General features: G+C 53.8%; 2 protein-coding genes across 3 annotated transcripts in view; one reads left to right on the forward strand and one right to left on the reverse strand.

The window, feature by feature from the left end:
• The first annotated feature begins 598 nt into the window (after nucleotides 1-598).
• YARS (tyrosyl-tRNA synthetase) lies at nucleotides 599-14782 on the forward strand. Its single transcript, XM_026657090.1, has 14 exons — nucleotides 599-716; nucleotides 4879-4969; nucleotides 5693-5839; nucleotides 6031-6206; nucleotides 6534-6663; nucleotides 7092-7172; nucleotides 7687-7779; nucleotides 8182-8317; nucleotides 8698-8783; nucleotides 9735-9870; nucleotides 10467-10564; nucleotides 12209-12402; nucleotides 12639-12780; nucleotides 13790-14782. Exons 2-14 carry the CDS (start codon nucleotides 4913-4915, stop codon nucleotides 13898-13900), a joined length of 1587 nt encoding a protein of 528 aa, XP_026512875.1. The 5' UTR covers nucleotides 599-716; nucleotides 4879-4912; the 3' UTR covers nucleotides 13901-14782.
• A 2873-nt stretch (nucleotides 14783-17655) lies between these two features.
• KIAA1522 (KIAA1522 ortholog) overlaps nucleotides 17656-18816 on the reverse strand; it is a 50020-nt gene continuing 48859 nt past the window's right edge. For both annotated transcript variants that reach the window (XM_024202507.3, XM_024202508.3), the window contains exon 7: nucleotides 17656-17897. The gene's annotated coding sequence lies outside the window, so the exon portion shown is untranslated. The remainder of the gene's footprint in view (nucleotides 17898-18816) is intronic.

Below are 18816 nucleotides of genomic sequence, written 5' to 3' on the forward strand. Positions count from 1 at the left end.
GTGCCACAGGACTCTTTGTTGCTTCTTAAGGAGATGGCTATACACCATCTCCACGCTGTTCAGAAGTGGTCCCGGACTCACAGGCCTGTGCTCTCTCAGCTCCCCACGGTCCTTGGGAGGAACCCCTTCAGTGCAACAGCCCTTCTTAGGGGGTCCACTCTCTTTCAGGGTTAAGCCGTAGGGTCCTCCGCCTCCTGGAGCCAGTCGGGGCCCGGGGCCGGGCGGGGCGCAGCCCACGGGGGGGGGGGGGGAATTGGGGTCAGGGCCCTGCCCAGTCACAGCCCGCCCGGAGGGAGGGGCAGTTGGAGTCAGGGCCCCCCCGTCTCAGCCCACCGGGGGGGGCAGTTGGGGTCACAGCCCACGTGGGGGGCGGGCCCCCCCCGTCAGAGCTCGCTCGCTCTCCCCGCGCTTGGGGGAGACTCACTCACCCGCCACCATTCCAGACGCGACCCCGGGGCTCGAGTCGCGACTAACTAACGCGAGCGCCTGGTCCGGGGGAGGGGTGGGAAGGGCATCACAGGCCCCGCCCCCCGCCCGCCGCGAGGCCCCGCCCCCCATCGACGCGCTCTGGGCTTGACTCCCCGCCCTGTCCCCGCAGCGGAAGCGGGGTCCGGCCGGGGCGGTTGAGTCGCCGCGCGAAGCTGATGCAACCCGGCGCCGGCGACTGGAGCAGGGCAGCGGGGGCGCCTCGCCGGCGAGCAGCGGGTCGGGTCACGGTAAGGGCGGGGGGGTTACACCGGGGCTGCCCAAGCCCCCCCCCACCTCCCTAGAGCCCCTGCCCGTGGGGGGGTCTCTCCTCCCCGCCCCCCCCGGCCTACCCCTTCCCGCGCGTCGCGGCCTGGCCAGCCCCCCCGTGGGGCCGGCCCTGCTGCTCCTCTCCCGCCAGGCCCTGGCTGCAGCCCCGGGCCTTGCCCCGCCGGCGGGGGGTGGGGTGGAGGGTTTGGGGGGCTGTGGCCCCTTCTGTGGGGGGAGGGGGCTGAGGAGGGGGGACAGGCTGGCGGGAGCTGTCAGGGGGGCGTTGAGGTAATAGCAGGAGCGGGGTGGGATTAGGAGGGAAGATAGGAGCACTCCGCACAGCGTTGATATGGGGAGAGCAACATGGATCAAGGAGCCACAGGACAGGAAGGGAAGAAATAATGCCCCCCTTCCCCTCCTCCTCCAATGTTAGGAGCCTGGATAGGGTGACCAGACAGCAAGTGTGAAAAATTGGGACGGGGTGGGGGGTCATAGGTGCCTATATAAGAAAAAGCCCCCCAGATTGGGACATCTGGTCACCCTCAGCCTGGGTGACAAACACAAGGCATTGGAATTACTCTCATAGAAGCGTAAGTTCAAGGTAGGTGGTGTTACTGAACATCTGGAGCGATGATTCAGGTTACTGGCATGTTTGGTCTCCATGGTAGGAACCTATTTAGGAAGGCTGGAAAGGGAGGGGCACTCCCTGTCAAAAATGGCATCAGCTGTTTCCGGGACCCTGGTAACTCGGAAGAAAATGATTTTAAATGCTCATGGATCAGTGTTCTAACAGATAATGCACGAGGTGGGATATTAGTTGATGTTTGCTACAGACCACCAAATAGCCCAAGGGAACAGGAGGACAGCCCATATCTATAATGTGTAGTGGGGGGAAAAAGCTGTGTGATCATGGGGGATTTCAGTTTGAGTGACATATGGGGAGGTCTCATGCTACCAGTATTAAAGCATCATTGGAATTTCTAAACACATATATATGACAATTTAATAACTGAAAAAGTGTTGAAGCCAACACAGAGGAATTCTTTATTAGATCTTGCTTTACCAGATGTAGTAGAAACATACGTCCTTGTATCAGAGGCCTGGTATAAGGCAAGACCGGCTCACAGAATCTGGCAAGAACAGGGCTGATATTGCAGAAATACACATTCCTAAAAAGTGATAGTCACAGAGTACTCACACAAACACATTCCGATATCAAGCAGTACCAGAACATCCCGATATCAAGGATGGTACAAAAACATTCCCCAAGGATAACAGGAACACACCGACCCCTCCTAAAAGATAAGATCAGGATGACAGTACGTAACCTGTTTATATCAGGGTATAAAGATGTATCTCAGAAGGAGTATCTTTGGCCAGCCGAGGGGGGAATGGAAAGTCCTGCCATTGACTGAGCTGTGTCTATTGTCACGGGCATACATGTCTTAGTATCCTCGTAGCGTCTGCCAGGGCTTCGTCAACAATAAACCTGGCCTGGCACCTTCGTAAACATTAACTGATCTGTTGGTCATTGGTTGGTTTGCTCGAGGTCTGCTGTGCCGGCTGGGGCAGCACACAGAGAGAACACACACGTAGCCAAACATCTGACCACACCAGATAAAGCTGTGAACAGATTTAGTTCTGATCACAGAACTAAAAAGTAATGGTGGCTTAAGTACAAGCAATCTTGACTTGATCACATGTATAATGTGCAAATAGAATAAAGTCCAGACCGGTAATGTATATAGTTGGTACTTTAATAGGACCAATATCACAAAGCTGAAAACAGTTATGAGCCAAATCGGCTGTAAGGAAGAATTTAATCAGAAAAAAGTGAATGATCATTGGGAATCATATAAGAACACCTTACTAGATGTCCAAAAATCCATAATTTAGAAAGAAGGCCATAGTGGGTTAAAAGTAAAAACCTGGTTTAGAGGGGAAGTAAAGGCAGGTAAAAAAAAAAAAAAATAGAAGAAAGGGGAAGTTGATAGTAATGAATATAATTCAGAAGTTGGGAACTGTACAAAATTGATTAGGAAAGTAAAGGGATACAAGGAGAAATCTATGACTAGCCAAGTTAAGGACAATAAGGAGAAGTTTTTAAAAGATATTAGGAACAAAAAGAATCCTGACAATGGTATTGGTCCATTACTGGATGGAATGGTAGAATTCTCAATAATAATTCAGAAAAGGCAAAAATGTTCAATAAATATTCCTGTTCTGTAGTTGTGGGGGAAACAGATGCTTATACTCTCATCATCTGGTGATGCTAACACTCCTTGTATTCCATTAGTTTCTGTGGAGGATAGACACTTTTAAATCTGCATGTCCAGATATCTTGCATCCAAGAGCTTCCGGAGGCTCTCCCTGGACTGTTCATGTTGATTTTTAATAAGTCTTGGGCCATTGGGGAAGTTCCAGAAGACGGGAAGAAATCTAATGTTGTGCCAGTTTTTAAAAAGGATAAATGGGATGACCTGGGTAATTGTAGACTTGTCAGCCTGACCTTGATCCTGGGCAAGGTAATGGAGTGGCTGACACATTACTCTCCTTTAATTCTTTATTGAGTGAGTCATGTAATTAATGTAAATCAGCAATGGATTTATGGAAAATAGAGCCTGTCAAAGTAACTTGATATCTTTTTTTAATGAGATTACAAGTTTGGTTGACAAAGGTAATAGTGTTGACGCAGGATACTTAGACTTCTGTAAGGTGTTTGACTTGGCACCCTACAATATTTTGAATTAAAAAAACTAGAATGATATAAAGTTAGCGTGGCACACATTAAATGGAGTAAAAACTGTCTAACTGATAGGTTTCAGAATGTAATTATAAACAGGGAATCATCATCAAGGGTGTGTGTTTCCAGTAGGGTCCCTCAGGGATTGGTTCTTGGCCTTATGCTATTTAACATTTTTGTCAATGAAACGACACACACATTGGGGGAGCGGTAAATAATGAAGAGGGCAGGTCACTGATTCAGAGCAATCCGGATCGCTTGGTAAACTGGGCACAAGCAAACAATGTGCGTTTTAATGCAGCTAAATGTAAATGTCTATATCTAGGAACAAAGAATGTAGGCCACATTCCAGGATGGGAAACTCTATCCCAGGAAGCAGTGACTCTGAAAGAGATTTGAGGGTCATGGTGGATAATCAGCTGGATATGAGCTCCCAGCATGAAGCTGTGGCCAAAAGAGCTGATGCAATCCTGGGATGCATAAACGGGGGGAATCTCAAGTAGGAGTGGAGGGGTTATTTTGCATCTGTATTTGGCACTGGTGCGACCACTGCTGGAATCCTGCGCCCAGGTCTGGGGTCCGCGATTCAAGAAGGATGTTGATAAATTGGAGAAGGTTCAGAAAAGAGCCACAAGAATGATTAGGCGCTCCATCTACTTAGCTTAACAAAGAGCAGGTTATGGGAAGACTTGATCACAGTCTGTAATTATCTACATGGGGAACAAATGTTTAATAATGGGCTCTTCAGTCTAACACGATCCAATGGCTGGAAGTTGGAGCTAGACAAATTCAGACTGGAAATAAGGTGTAAATTGTTAACAGTGAGAGTAATTAACCGTTGGAACATTTCACCCAGGGTCCTGATGGATTCTCCATCGCTGACAAATTTTTAAACCAAGATTGGGGGGGTTTCTAAAAGCTCTGCTCTAGGTATGATTTTGGGGAAGTTCTATGGCCTGTACTGTACCTGGGGGTCAGACTAGATGACCTTGGAATCTATGGTTTCAAACCAGTGGCTGGGGAGTGAAAGTCTCTGTGCCCCACTACCCAGCCCTGCCTGCCCCCAGTCTGTGAGTGTGGAGGGGGGAGAGATGCCTCCCTGCCAGGGTCATAGGGTGGTTACAGATATTTAACAGAGTCTGAACCGCCCCAGGGTGGGTGCCTTGCCCATTCCCTCTAGTGAGCTGTGCCAAGAGACCAGCAAGGGGGGTGAGCCCCACACAGCTTCCCCTCCCACTACACAAGGCCAGCAGGGTGTGTGCCTCTCCCTGTGTGCAGGGGCAGTGGGATCTGTGCCCTGGCTGAACTGGAAACCACACCAGGAGTCCTCCCCCTATGACTATCAGGAGGGTTCCCCTCCCTCCCTTTCCTCCTGTGACGTGTCTTCTGTTTAATTATAGTTTGTAACAGCTTGACTGGTCAAAGGCTGACGCGATGGGGGGCGAGCTGACCCCGAGGGAGAAATGCCACCTGATCACCCGGAACCTACAGGTACCTGTGGGGTGGGGGCCTTCTCTGCCCAGTTACTGAGACGAGAAATACAAAGGGATACGTGCTTCGCTCTACTTATCTAATTAGTATTACTTGTGTTACGGTAGTGCCCAGGACCCCACTGCACCAGGGGCTGTACAGACCCAGAACACAAAGCCAGTCCCTGCCCCGGAAAGCCCCTGATCTAAGAAGTGTCCTGAGGATTGGGGTGCCCCTGGTGCACCCCTCCCCCCTCCCTAGACGGTTGTGGAGTTTCTGTTGTAACCGTGCTTCTGGGCTTGGTTCCGGCCTCTGCCGTTCTGTGACCTTGGGAAGCCCCTTAACCTCTTTGTGCCTCCATTTCCCTAGCCGCAGTATAGGGAGAATACTGAGCTGCCTTACAGAGGTTTTTCTTTGTCTCTTGGCTCTTCCATAATGCTCATCAAGGGCCTCACAGTCAACTCCGCAGCTCAGTGAGATCGATAAAGATCATTGTCCCTATTCTGAAGAGGGGAAACTGAGGCACAGAGAAACTGAACAACTCACCCAAGGCTAGAGAGAGCCAGGTATGAAACCTAGATCCCCTGATCCAGAGTTCTAACCGGATGACCATCCTTCCTCTCCTGGAGTTACAAGCCCAGTGTATTGCATTCCTTCTCCCATGACTGTCATGGTCTCTGCTGGGTCAGTAGGCATACTGAGTCTGTTGTGCTGTGTAACATGCAGCCTCTGGTTTCCTTGCAGGAGGTTCTTGGGGAGGATAAGCTGATGCCCATCCTGAAAGAGCGAGATCTGAAGGTGTACTGGGGGACAGCCACGACAGGCAAGCCTCACGTAGCCTACTTCGTACCAATGTCCAAGATTGCAGACTTCCTGAAGGCTGGATGTGAGGTACCTGCTCTACCCTAGATGCTGAGACCTTGGGGAGGCCAAAGGGAGAGAAGGGGAGCTTCAGACCCAGAGAGGTCAGGAGCATGGGATACCTTCAACTCCATGCTGGGTGGCAGAAAGGAACTGTAACTCCTCTTATCTCTGTAACACCCAGCGTGACATGCCCAACTCCCCCTCCCGTTCTGTGCCAGGTGACGATCCTGTTTGCTGACCTCCACGCGTACCTAGACAACATGAAGGCGCCGTGGGAGCTGCTGGAGCTGCGCACGCAATACTACGAGACTGTGATCAAGGCCATGCTGGAGAGCATCGGCGTGCCTCTCGACAAGCTGAAATTCATCCGGGGCACTGACTACCAGCTCAGCAAGTGAGCTAGCGGGAGCCTGCTCCTCTCACAGAGAGTGTTCCCTCCATTGCCTGGGGGTGGGATTTGATGGCTACTACGAAGGAGAGGGGACAAGTGGCATGGAAGGAGTGAGCCTCGGCTATCTTGCGTTCTGACCAGCTCCACAAAGGAATCCGGGGGTGGGGGAGACAAGTGGGAGGGGGGCGGGGCGTAAGATAGCCACATGCCCGATTTCTCTCCGCTCCCACCAGTGTCCCCCTTTGCGTGTGGTGGCTAGAGCAGAGGAAGGTTTGAAGCTTCCATTTGTCTGGCTTCAGCAGCAGTATCAGCCTGTTCTCTTCCCCCCAGGGAATATACATTGGACGTCTACAGGCTCTCCTCTCTAGTCACCCAGCACGATGCCAAGAAAGCTGGAGCAGAGGTGGTGAAGCAAGTGGAGCATCCCTTGCTGAGCGGTCTGCTCTATCCAGGACTGCAGGTACCTTCGGGGAGGGTGGCAGCCACCCCGATGGAATACATCCCCGTCCCCTGAAAGGCTGCAATGCATGCGCCAGGCTGATCACAGTCCCCCTCCCCCTACTGCTGATTAGGGCAGATTTTCTTTCACAATAATCAGCCTGAGTATCTGATATGCAGCCCAAATCTCGAGGACTTCACCTGGTGTCGGTGCAGTGCATGGATATAGTGGAGGTTTGGTTGGTTGTTTTCACTGGTGTTTGTACCAGTTGTACAATATCCCCACGTAGCCAGGATGGGTGTGGGATTCTACTTTCATGTGGAGCTGGGATTCCCAGCCCTGAGAGCTGCGTGGATTTCTAGGGGGTGAACGCTAAAAGTCTGATGTCAGCTGTGGTGTGGGAGTCCTCGTGCTGCAGCGTCACGCTCGTGGGTGTGTTCTCCCCACAGGCTCTGGACGAGGAGTACTTGAAGGTTGATGCTCAATTTGGAGGAGTGGATCAGAGGAAGATTTTCACCTTTGCAGAAAAGGTTAGAACTGGGGAGAAATGCAAGAGGCTCCCCTAGGTGGCTAGTTCCAGGTCTCTGTGTTTGAACTCTGCCTGCAGCTGGATGGGCAGCGGTGTCTTACGCAGAGTATCTGTGAGGTCACCCAGACCTCTCTTCAGGCTCCTGCTGCTGCTGTAGCTGTTCACAGGGATGCACTGCCAGGTCAATGTTTGCTGCTCGGGCCCTGCCCCATGCAGGGGTGACAGTAACACGGCTTTTCCTTCCCCTCTCAGCACCTGGTGGTGGCTGTCGCTCGCTGCCCCCTGCAGTTTGCCCACTGGTGTGTGCTGGGAGTGGGTCTGGGCTGACTGAAGAATGGAGCCTCCTCCAAGCAGAGGGGCTTGGGATTCAGCAATCTGTTTTGAGCCCAGCTTTCTGCATTGGGGGATGTCTTGAGCCCAGATGCTAGGGAGGAAGAAGGCACTGGGGAGTGATGGTGAAAGCTGCTCCTCAGATGAGGAGGCTTAAAGACTTTTAACTCCTTTTCCTTCCCTAGTACCTGCCCTCCTTGGGCTATGCCAAGCGCCTCCATTTGATGAACCCGATGGTTCCGGGGCTGACTGGCACCAAGATGAGCTCTTCGGAAGAGGTAGGTTGATGAACCGCATCAGTCTATGCAGCAATTCTGCAGGGCGAGGAGTCTAACCCTTTGGGGCTGGTAGGTGAAGTCCTGGAACTCCACTGGCTGAGAAAGGAGCCCTCCTCTCTTCTTACTGTTGTTGGTAGCTTGAGAGAGGTGGTACCAACTCCAGCACACCCTGCCTCTCCTAGGGCGGCGGTAGGGAAAGATGCTGAGAGCCCCAGAACAGAGACAGCCGCCCTCAGTTTCGCTGCAGGTAGCTTGGCTGCGGAGCGCTGAACCCTACAACTGGGCTAAAGTAAAACTCCTCTGCATCCAGGGTGATACTAAATTAGTGCAGGATCCCGAGTGGCTGCACTGCCTGCTTCTGGTTTCAGCTCACAGGTCTCCTCTTCTCCTCCCATGTCCTAGGAATCAAAGATCGACCTTCTGGATCGGAAGGAGGACGTGAAGAAGAAACTGAAGAAGGCATTTTGTGAGCCGGGGAACGTGGAGAACAACGGCATTCTGTCGTTCATCAAGCACGTCCTCTTCCCACTGAAGTCAGGTGACTGTCTCCATGCCCTGGAGAGGTTGGGCGGGGGGGGGGGGTCTTTCATCAGGAACCTTTGCTGGGCGACGGCTGCTTAAATGTAGGCAAGAGGCAAGAAAGCGAGCATGTGTTTCTCTGCATCCTAATGCAAGGCACCGAGAACCTGGCAGTGCCTCCACCTCTCCCAGAGCCAGAAAGGAGACACCGTCCGCTCATAGCAATTACATGCCCTTTTCTGGTCCCTGCTGCGATACCCCTCATCAGTTGTTGGGGGAGGGGGAGGCAGTGGGGGTAGTTTGGAGTGGGGGTTATTAGAGTTGCCAGTGGGGACAGTGCTTCAGCGATTTGTCTTCATCTCGGTCAATCTGACCCTCTAAACCCTGCTTGTGTCACAGAGTTTGTGATATTGAGAGATGCAAAATGGGGAGGAAACAAAACCTACACGACTTACGAAGAGCTGGAAAAGGACTTTGCGACTGAGGTAACATGGGGCGGGGGGTCGCTATCCACCTCCCTCATCCCCACACTGCTGTGTGCATGGAAACCCCCCTGGAACATGCAGAGAGGCCCATGCTGTTTCCTCTGCCACAGGCTTTGAGTAGTGGGGCAAATGTTGATCTCTTGCACCACATGTAAGTCTGTAGGGTTGCATGGGGCATCAATAAGGGCAGATTCTGGCCCAGTGAGTGCAGGTGCAGGTGCCATGATGGTGCGAGTCAGATACGCCCAGGAGCAGCCAGACAATCAGTGGCTGGTGCAGTATCCTCGGTCTGTAGGTCTAGTTGTTAATGATCTTCCATTTCTGGCCGTGCCTTTCATCTCTATGAACCCTACAAATTTAGAAATACACAGATCACCCACAGGGAAATGCAGCCATCTCTGGGTGGGAAAACGTTGGCTGTTCAACAGCGCAGAGCAACACTGCCCAACAATTTAGGATAACAAGTGGAGAAGAATCTGTTTCCGGTTTAAGCCTCAGGGAAGTTTGAGGGAGATGGAATGTCATCAAAGCTGGAATTTGACCAGGGTGATAGGATAATGTCTCTGCTCTTTGCTGGCAGCGGAGGGGAAAATGCCATGAGATCTCTAACTACAATGGTGAGGACTTCAGTTTTACATTTCCAGTGCCACAGCGCCTCCTAGCACCACAAAGGAGCATTGGGCGTGGCCCTGACTCACGGGTGAGCATGGCTGAGTCACCAACCCCATATGCTGCAGCTTCCAGCTATTCCTCTGGGGGGCGGGTCTCCCATCCAGCTAGTGACCCAGCCTCTCTCAGCATAAGTCACTGTGGCTGCCCCACCTTACAGCTTTCAATGACATATTTGTCTAAATGGGCACAGTCATACGAAACTGCTCCTCCCTTCCAGTCCACTCCTCCCTGTGCCCCAGAGAAAATCTCCACAAACCCTTTTCTTTATTCACGTGGCAGGTCGTGCACCCAGGGGACCTGAAGAGCTCGGTGGAAGTGGCTCTGAACAAGCTGCTCGACCCCATCAGAGAGAAGTTCAACACCCCAGAACTTAAGAAATTGACCAGCGCAGCGTATCCTGATCTGTCTAAAGCCAGTAAGCGCATGCCATGAGCTTCCAAGGGAAGGGAATCTTGTTACGAAGGCCTGGGCCAGGGAGATGAGTCCTCCTGGTGGAGCTAAGAGCAAACAGATGAAATTCTGGAACTTGAATTTCGCCAGCAATGACCATGGGTGGCTCAGAGACTGGGTGATACGAGCCTCGGCCTCGCTGTCTGATGCAGCTCTTCTTCCTGCCTCCCTTTGGCCAGCATCTGTCACGTCTGACTTGGATTGTCCACAGCAATGAGGGCTGATGAAATGGCCTATGGGCCATGTGCCTACCCCAGAAACTACAGATCCCAGCATGCAGTGCTGCATTTCTATTGGCCCTGCAGTCAAGCTGGAACAGTGCATGCTGGGATTTGTGGTCCGCACAGGCTGTATTAGAGATGAGGGTGGCTCCAATTTGCTTGATTTGTATATGAATTGGTTGCTGCTAGCAAACCAGAGACAGTGACCCTTGTCTGGAGAGAGTTCAGGTTCTCCTAGTCCTTGCACCCCTCCCACAAATGCACCTTCACTCATGGCTGGGCACGACTCTTCTCAGGGCAGGTTGGTTTCACTCACTCGCTCTTTCGTTTGCACATGCAGAGGCTTCAGTGAAAAACTCCACCAAGAATTCAAACCCTGAAGTCGTGGTCCCGTCCCAGCTGGACATCCGTGTTGGCAAAGTGATCAGCGTGGAAAAGGTACTGATGCTTTAGCAAGGATCCTGTGACGGGAGAGCAGGGATGGCAAAGAAAGAGGGGGACAGACAGTGGTTTGCAAGGAAAGTAAATCCTTCCAGGCTTGTCAGAAAGGGTTGGGTCTCTCTGCAGGCTTAGCTCTAGGTTTGCTCTGCAGGAGCAGCACCGTGGAGCAATTCTTTCCTGAGGTTTCTGAGAGTCCTGTGCCTGGGAAGTCCCCATACAGGAGGGACTGGGCTTGGGAAGCAATGAGATTAGTAACTGGGGGCAGGGATAGCTCAGTGGTTTGAGCATTGGCCTGCTAAACCCAGGGTTGTGAGTTCAATCCTTGAGGGGGCCATTTAGGAATTTGGGGCAAAAATCTGTCTGGGGATTGGTCCTGCTTTGAGCAGGGGGTGGGACTAGATGACCTCCTGAGATCCCTTCCAACCCTGATGTTCTACCGTGTTTCCCCGAAAATAAGACAGTGTCTTATATTAATTTTTGCTCCCAAAGATGCGCTAGGTCTTATTTTCAGGGGAGGTCTTATTTTTCTTGTTCTGCGGCCAATTGGTGAGCCGCGCGGCAGCGCCCGCCGCTAGGTCTTATTTTCGGGGGATGCCTTATATTACAGCGAGAGGCAAAACTGGAAGTAGGTCTTATTTTCAGGGAAACACGGTATGATTCTATGAACTGGGTCCTGTCCACCACGAGCCCTGAGCCCAACATGCCATCTCTGGGCTGCTTGGTACCAGAATAGGGGGCAGTGGTTTGGTAATACATTAGATGGCAGTTTTTCTCCACAGAACTGTTTAATTAGCAAGGCTTAATGAGCTCACCAGGTGCTGGGAAATGGGCCTTTACCTTTTGTTAGTGGGTAACGAAAGCTGAGCGAGGCGGGTGGGGATCTAGAAATGATCACCGCTGTGTCTGAATTGGAGGAGTGTTTGAGCAGAGATGGTGTTGGGGGCGAGAGCTGCCACCAGACGGCACGCTCTGTACTATTAACACAGCAAGGCTAACCTGTGGAACTCACTTCTGCAAGACTTTGAGGCGAATAACTTAGTTTAAACAAAAAGATCAGATGCTTTAACAAATGAAAACATCACTGCAGTCACACAGCACAGGACTAACCAAAGCAAATTACAGGGTCCAGTGATCATGATGCTTCAGTGCCTCGGGTGATCACCTGCTGGGGTCAGGAAGAAATTCTCTGCTTCCCAAAAGTCTTCATTAGTGGGATAGTATTGTAGAGAGGGGATTTAGCCCCAAAGGGAGTCAGCACCAGTCCCTGTTAAGGTCCTGGACTAGATGAGCCAGACAGTTGTTACATTCTCCTGTTAATCTCATTTGGTGGTGAGCAGCTATCAAGGAAATTGCCCCATGGGAAATTCTCCCTCTTGGCACTGTCAGTTGCCTCCTCCTAGCCTGAGATGAGGAGGGAGGCGCAGCCAGTGAAGAGCAATGGGGACGAGGATTTGGATCATCCAGAAGTGGAGGCTGCTCTGGGGGGCTTGTTTCCTCATGGAGTGACTCAAGCACTCACTTGGAGTGCATATGTAAACCGCATGGGCACCTTCCTGCCCATGTGTGCTCTCAGCCCCCCTTCCCGAGGGATGACCGTTCCCGGCTTCTCAGCTGTACCTGCATTGGCATTTGCATTGGCAGCACCCTGATGCCGACAGCCTGTACCTGGAGAAGATTGACGTGGGTGAGCCCGAGCCCCGGACGGTGATCAGCGGCCTGGTGCAGTTCGTGCCGAAGGAGCAGCTGCAGGACAGGATGGTGGTGCTGCTGTGCAACCTGAAGCCCCAGAAGATGAGGGGAGTGGAGTCCCAGGGCATGCTGCTGTGTGCTTCCAGGTGAGGGCGTGCAGGGGGCAGGGATAGCAGGGGTGATGAGGCTGGATTTCAGCTTGTTTCCCATATGGGGCAGGAGGGGAGAATACAGCCTAGTCCCCCATCACCACTCACAACATCCAGGCTGCCTGTTGATCCCTGGCTTTTTGCTCTCCTACTTGTGGGGAGGATTAGGACAGGCCCCTTCTTTGAGGTCCTAGCTGGTCACTCCCTCCCCCTCTCTCTCTGTTTCTCTGCAGCGTGGGGGAGCCCCGTCAGGTGGAGCCCCTGGACCCGCCGGCAGGCTCCTGCCCAGGGGAGCGTGTCTACGTGGAAGGCTACGAGAGCGGGCAGCCTGACGACGAGCTCAAACCCAAGAAGAGAGTCTTCGAGAAGTTGCAGGTAAGAGGGGGAAGCTTCTTGCCCACGATGGGACTGGCTGCTGCTGGGGACAGGGCCCATCTCTACAGTCAGAGCCCTGTCTGCTCTGGCACCCAGGCAGCCTACACCAGCCCTGTCACGGCTTCAGGCTCTCAAAGTGCTCTATGGCCCCTGCGTGAGATGGAGATGTCGCCCCTCTTTCCAGGTGGGGAGACTGAGGCACACTGCGTGAAAGTGACGCACGTGAGGTCACACAGAGGGCAGAGCAGAGCCTAGAACTGGAATTTCCAGTCCTGTGCTCGATCCCCCCTGCCTGGGAAGTAGATGAACACAGCTGGCACAACACTGGCTAGCCAGGCATCTGCCAGCTGTCAGTTAACTGGCAGTGGGGCTGGGGTGATTGTACTCCCTGGGTAGGCCAAGAAGGCAGCTATTGGCAGAGACCTGTTTAGACCCAGTGGGGTCTTGTTACCTAGCAGCTGGCAGGCTGTCGCCACTTAAGGGCAGTGTCCAGTGGTCAGAGAGGGCGAGTGGAAGTCAGGACTCCTGGGTTCTGTTTTCTGCTCTGCCACTTACTTGCTGCATGGCTTTGGGCAAGTCACATTCCTGCTGTGTACCTCAGTTTCCCCAATGTAAAATGAGGAGCGGGATATCTTGTAGGGAGGTTAGGAGGCTACTCACATTGCTTGGAAAGCACTCGGGGATCATCTGGTGAAAACAGCGATAGAGCAGTGTTACAGCAGGGTCTGCCTGTGCCCCCACTTTGCTTCACCATTGGTGCCTATAGTGAGGGTTAAGGGCCCCCTTTGCCCTTAATGTGAGTTACATGGCAGCATTCCCTGTTAGACCTTTAGCTGGCACGCCTTCCTGGGGCCTGGCAGGAGCAGTGTGCCTGCGCCCAGGGATTTGGGAGGTGGTGAGGGCCTCAAACAAGGATACCTAGCCCTACGGCCATGTGCTGCAGGTGTGATTGGGGTGAACAGGCATTGGCTAGCCAGTCTGACACGTCACCCCACCTGCCTCTCCCCAGGCTGACTTCCGGATCTCGGAGGACTTTGTCGCCCAGTGGAAGCAGAAGAATTTCACGACCAGGCTGGGGAATGTCTCGTGTAAAACACTGAAGGGCGGGAACATCAGTTAACAAGTGCCAGCCCGTCCACCTTGTCCTCTCCTCACCTGTTGCCATCCACTGCTCCATTTTGGGTTCTGTTCCCCCAACCTCCACCACGATCGCCGCAGGGCCACACTCACCCCACTGCAGCATGCCTCTAAGTGAGGGAGATTCAGCCCAAAGCACCTGGGGCTCGAGGCTGAATGTGCGAAATGCGGTAGATGGTACACACCTTGCAACTGACCTTGGGCAGGTTTGGTGGAGAACCCGCCTCCAGAAGCAGCCTGTTTCCCTTCGAGCTGCCGTTGACCTGTTCCCACCCAGCTGATCTCTGGAGAAGGCCAAGCATGACTCAGGGGGACCATGTAGCTCCTGAGCCCCCAGCAGGAGCGAGGACTGCAACCCATTGTCTGTTTCCCTTGTGAGTCCTCCTACGTGCGGCTCTCCTAAAGTGTCCGAAGCCGGGGTGAAGTTGTGATTTGTACCAGTACAGGCTGTCACCTATTTCCCCTGACTTTCTGTGGGTGGATTCCAGCGGCTTTGAAGGTTGCACTCGAGTCGGCTGGAAGCTGCCGCTGTTGGAAAGCTCTGCTCATTTTAAATGCAAGTATTTCAGGGAAGAATGGCCGTTCAAACCTGTGTCGTTCGTAACAGGGGAAGAGGGACTGCATGACATTCTGTGTAAAGACAGTCACCCTACATCTGCCTCAGCCCCCCCATGCGCTCTGTGAGGGGCTTGAACTGCGAAGCTGGGGGGGCTGGGCCTGTGGAGGGCACGCAAGGCTCTCCAGACACTCACGGCTGCTCTGCAAGCCCAGGGACAGGCTCATGGAGCTCAGCCCATGGAGCTGCAGGTGTTGAATATGAAATCATCCCTCGTTGTTAAAAACCCCAATAAAGTGTGAAACTGACCGAGGCGTGTGTGATGGGGGATGGGACTGTCTTGCTGGAGCCAACAGCCAGATCTTAGAATGTGCGGGCAGGATTAACTGCGCTGAGCACCCCTGCCAGCCTTACTCCGGAGTGTAGAGCTGGGTGAAGGTGCCAGGCCAGGAAGGGGCCTGCATCTAGGAGCAGGAGGGGAGTTCTAGCCACTTCTTTCCCTCTGCTGAGCCATAGCCTACCTGCAGCTGCAAGGCAGATGTTGCCAGCTGGGCTGGTGTCTTAGTGCTGTAGACACCTGTCCTGTAGCACTCACTGACCTTCCCCAGGCTCCCCTCCCCTGGTACTACCTTTCAGGCCTAGAGCCTGTTACTGAGCCCTGAGTGGATTTGTTTGTTTGCCTGTGGAGATGCTAGAGCCTTTATCAGCAGTAGAGGCTGCTCCTTCTTTCGCATGGTCACAGCGGCATGACAACCGTTGGATCTTAAGGTCTCTTACCCAGTGCAGAGCAGAAGGGGTAGCCATGTGAATGGCTGCAACACCTCCAGAATGAGCATGGAGTGGGCAATTTGTCCATCTGTGAACAGGTTTCAGCAGTGAGAGGGTTAACCCCTTGGACAGCTGGGAGGGGCAAGGCAGTTGTCTCCTGCCAGCTGGTGAGGTTAAACATCCCTCTGATCTCTCTCTGGGTTTACACTGCCACCCTGCAGTGGGGTATCTGGGCTCCTTCCATGTAAAAGCAATAGCTGAGGCCCTAGTGGACTCCAGCGACGTTCTGGCACTTCTCCCTCTCCCTCGGTAGGGTGAAAAACTAAACAGCTTGTGTCTATCTGGGTGACTCATCTGTTCCAGGCTTTGGGGGGGAGTTGTGTAAATAGGGGGCCTCACTGTTATCACTCCAGCCATCCTGGAGGAGGGAAACCCCCAGCTGTTAACCAAGAAGCAAAGGAGACAGCCAGTTTCAATCATCATCTTTAACCAAAGACACAGAGCTTGTAACGGTTACTCTGCATCTTCTCAAGGCAGATGGTTTTTACAATCAAGGAAATCAAAGCATGACCCCACGTTTAAAGAAATAGAAATCAAGGTGCCTGGCTCTAGGGACCAGGGATGAATGTAAAACTCAGGCTTTTGGTCTCATTTAATGCTGTATCCAGTGTCATTCCCTGCTACAGGGCATCTGAAAAGCGTCTCACCTCTCCTCCTTCCCACGGGCTGTCTGTGTACACACAGGGCCTGGCTGGGATGAGGGCACAGCTCTGAAATTACAGAGCATGAGGGGAGTGAAATCTCTCAGGGTGGAGGTTATGGAGCTTGGAGCGACCCCTATGGCCTGGCCTCAGAGTCCAGATTCTCCTCCCTGGGATCCAGAAGGCTGGCAAGGTGGGGGGAAGCCCTTCCTCCTGTCCCAGACAGGTCCTGGCTGGTTGCAGCTCAAGGGTAAGCACAGGCAGTGACTGATTCCTCCCCTGCACTTCCTGCCTAGCACCCCGGACTCACAGGGCAGCAGCTTGGGGCTTGTGCTTTCAAACAGGCCAAAGAAAAAGGGGCTGAACGCTCACCTCAGGGACCACTTGTGGCTAATAGCCACTTTGCTGGGCCCTGAGGCAGGGGCACTGCAGGCTGCCGGCCCGATTAACCGCTTGCTTGGCTGCTAGGTGGCTGTAAATCCCTTTCCAGCTCCTCAGCCAGTAACACTGTAGCTTGGGCCTCAGCAGCATGTAACATGAGGCAGTGTGAGCCTGACTTGTTCAGCACCCTCAGGACTGGCTGAGGGATCCTCTTAAGCCCTGCTTCTCCCTGCCCTCAAAAAGAACTTCCCAAGGAGTCCTTGCTGGCCTGCCCCCTCCCCCGTTCTCAGAGCCCAGCACCACCAAGGGACTGCCCTGCCAGAAGAGCCCGTCAGGCAGGGCCCCCCCATAACACACTAGGGTCCAAGTACTGCCTTCGGGTAGCTCCCTTACCCAGCTGCATGGGGGGCAGGGGGAGGCTTGTCTGGCAGGGGGCAGTCCCTTGTGGTGCTTACGCACTACCACGGGCCCCAGGGAATGAACGTCTCCCCTGCCAGAGCAGTAGAGGTGGGGAGCCCCCACTCCCGAGCACAGGCGGCCTGGCTCACGCAGTGCTTCCCCTCTGGCACCGTGGCCTCGCCTGCCCACTGTCCTGTAACAGCCCTAGAGAGAGATGGGACAGCAGGCAGCCTGACGCAGGAGGGGGCTTGGCCTGGGCTACCTGGCTTGTCTGCTGTAACAGCTCTGAGGTCTTTAGCAGCCTGGGCCCCATTTCCCCTCCACTCGCAGCCAGGACCTATTCAGCACAGACTCACCCCCCTGCACATTGTCACTGAAGTGGTCCTTGAGCCCGGGGCGGGCACCCAGCAAGACAGAGGCCTTGACTGCACCTAGGCCAAGCTGCTGCCAGCCTCCACGTGCCTCAGGCCTGGTGCTGTGCCTTTCCAAAGCCAGTCAGGGGCAAATCTAGCACTACACGGTGCATGTCCTGGAACACGAGAGAAGAGCCCTTGCAGCAAAGCCGGCAGAGGAACTCCTTGGCCAGCCAGCCATGCGTCAGCCATCAAGTCCATAGCATTCGGAACGCGCCTTCAGCTTCTTTTTAAGAAGTGCTTTGATTTTGTGCCGTCTCAGGTGCACAGAATAGAGCCGATCCTCCGCGCCGTGGAAAAACAAGCCCACAGCCAGGCCTCCTCCCCGCCCATGCTGCCCCCTATCCCGGCCAAGAGGCCGTGCTTCAGGTGGTGCAGCGTGGTCTTATAAAAACACCGCCCCACATTCCTCGCAGCGGCTTCTCTGCAGCCTTCCCTCCTGCACAAACACAACCGGCAAATCCAACAGGTGAAGGGCGAGGTGCCGGACTTCAGGACTGGGCTTCGGTTTTTTTTTGTTTTGTTTTTTTTAAATGCAAAATAAAGCTGTATTATTGAAGAAAGTGAAACCAACACCAGTTTTTGCATAAATATCATCAAGGCCATCAGAGGCTAAGGCTGTTTGCTTCCTTTTACTCAGTCAGTCGTGCCAGCTCCACGCTCATCCTTTCACCTGCTCAGGTCCCTGAGAGAGATTTGTATTCCTGTAGGTCGGGGCACGAGCACGCAGCTTCATCCTTCAGGCTGTCTCTTCCCGTTTGTCTGCAGGAAAAGGAGAGCGATTCCCGTTAGATTATCCTGAGCCCAGCACGGTAATAGCTGACCCACCAGGCAGTGCGCGTTACAGGCACCCCTCTGGCTGAGCCTGTTACAGAGCTGGGGGCTCTCGCCCATGCTGGTAGCTCTGGAAGCCCCTGGTTCGATCTTGGTGTCAGCCATCACCTGACACTCACTGCTGGTTTCTAAAGCTGTAGAGCCTGAACGGATTCAGCCTGGGCTTGTGCAAACCCCCCAGCCATGGTTTAATGCCCCAAGAGGCGGAGTTACCTCCCAGCACATCAGCCTGTTTCCGAGCAGCTTTGAGCCAGGTTGTTTCTGGACCGACTGGTGTTTAGACAGAGGGATGGGGTCAAACTAGGCCAAACAGCCAGCGCTAGTGGGGATCCTAACAGGGCTACGTTTGTTCCTCGTCTCCCTTTGATTCAGGCATCAGGAGACAGGTCAGAGTCACAATTCTCCCCACCATCCCCGCCTAGCACTAAGCTGTTCTTTAGAGGGTTCCGTCATCATCCTCTGTCTTCTAGCCCTGTTCCCGCCGGTAGAGACAGGGCCGGTGTTTCCACTAGGCGACCAGAGGCGGTCGCCTAGGGCGGCAGGATTTGGGGGGCGGCATTTTGCCGCCCTCGGCGGAAATTCGGCGGCGGGGGGTCCTTCCACTCCGGATCTTTGGCGGAAATTCGGCGGCGGGTCCTTCACTCGCTCCAGGACCCGCCACTGAAGTGCCCCGAAGACGCGGAGCAGAAGGACCCCCGCCGCCGAAGACCCCAGGCCCCCTGAATGCTCAGAGGAGCAGCGCTGCCGCCTAGGGCGGCAAAAACCCTGGCGCCACTCCTGGGTAGAGACAGGGTGAGGGCGGGGGGGCTGCAGGTCAGGATTGGGGTGCATTGGCAGAGCTGCAAGT

This window comes from Terrapene carolina, unplaced genomic scaffold (assembly GCF_002925995.2).
Source record: "Terrapene carolina triunguis isolate 2854851 unplaced genomic scaffold, T_m_triunguis-2.0 Scaffold236, whole genome shotgun sequence".
NCBI lineage: Eukaryota > Metazoa > Chordata > Testudines > Emydidae > Terrapene > Terrapene triunguis.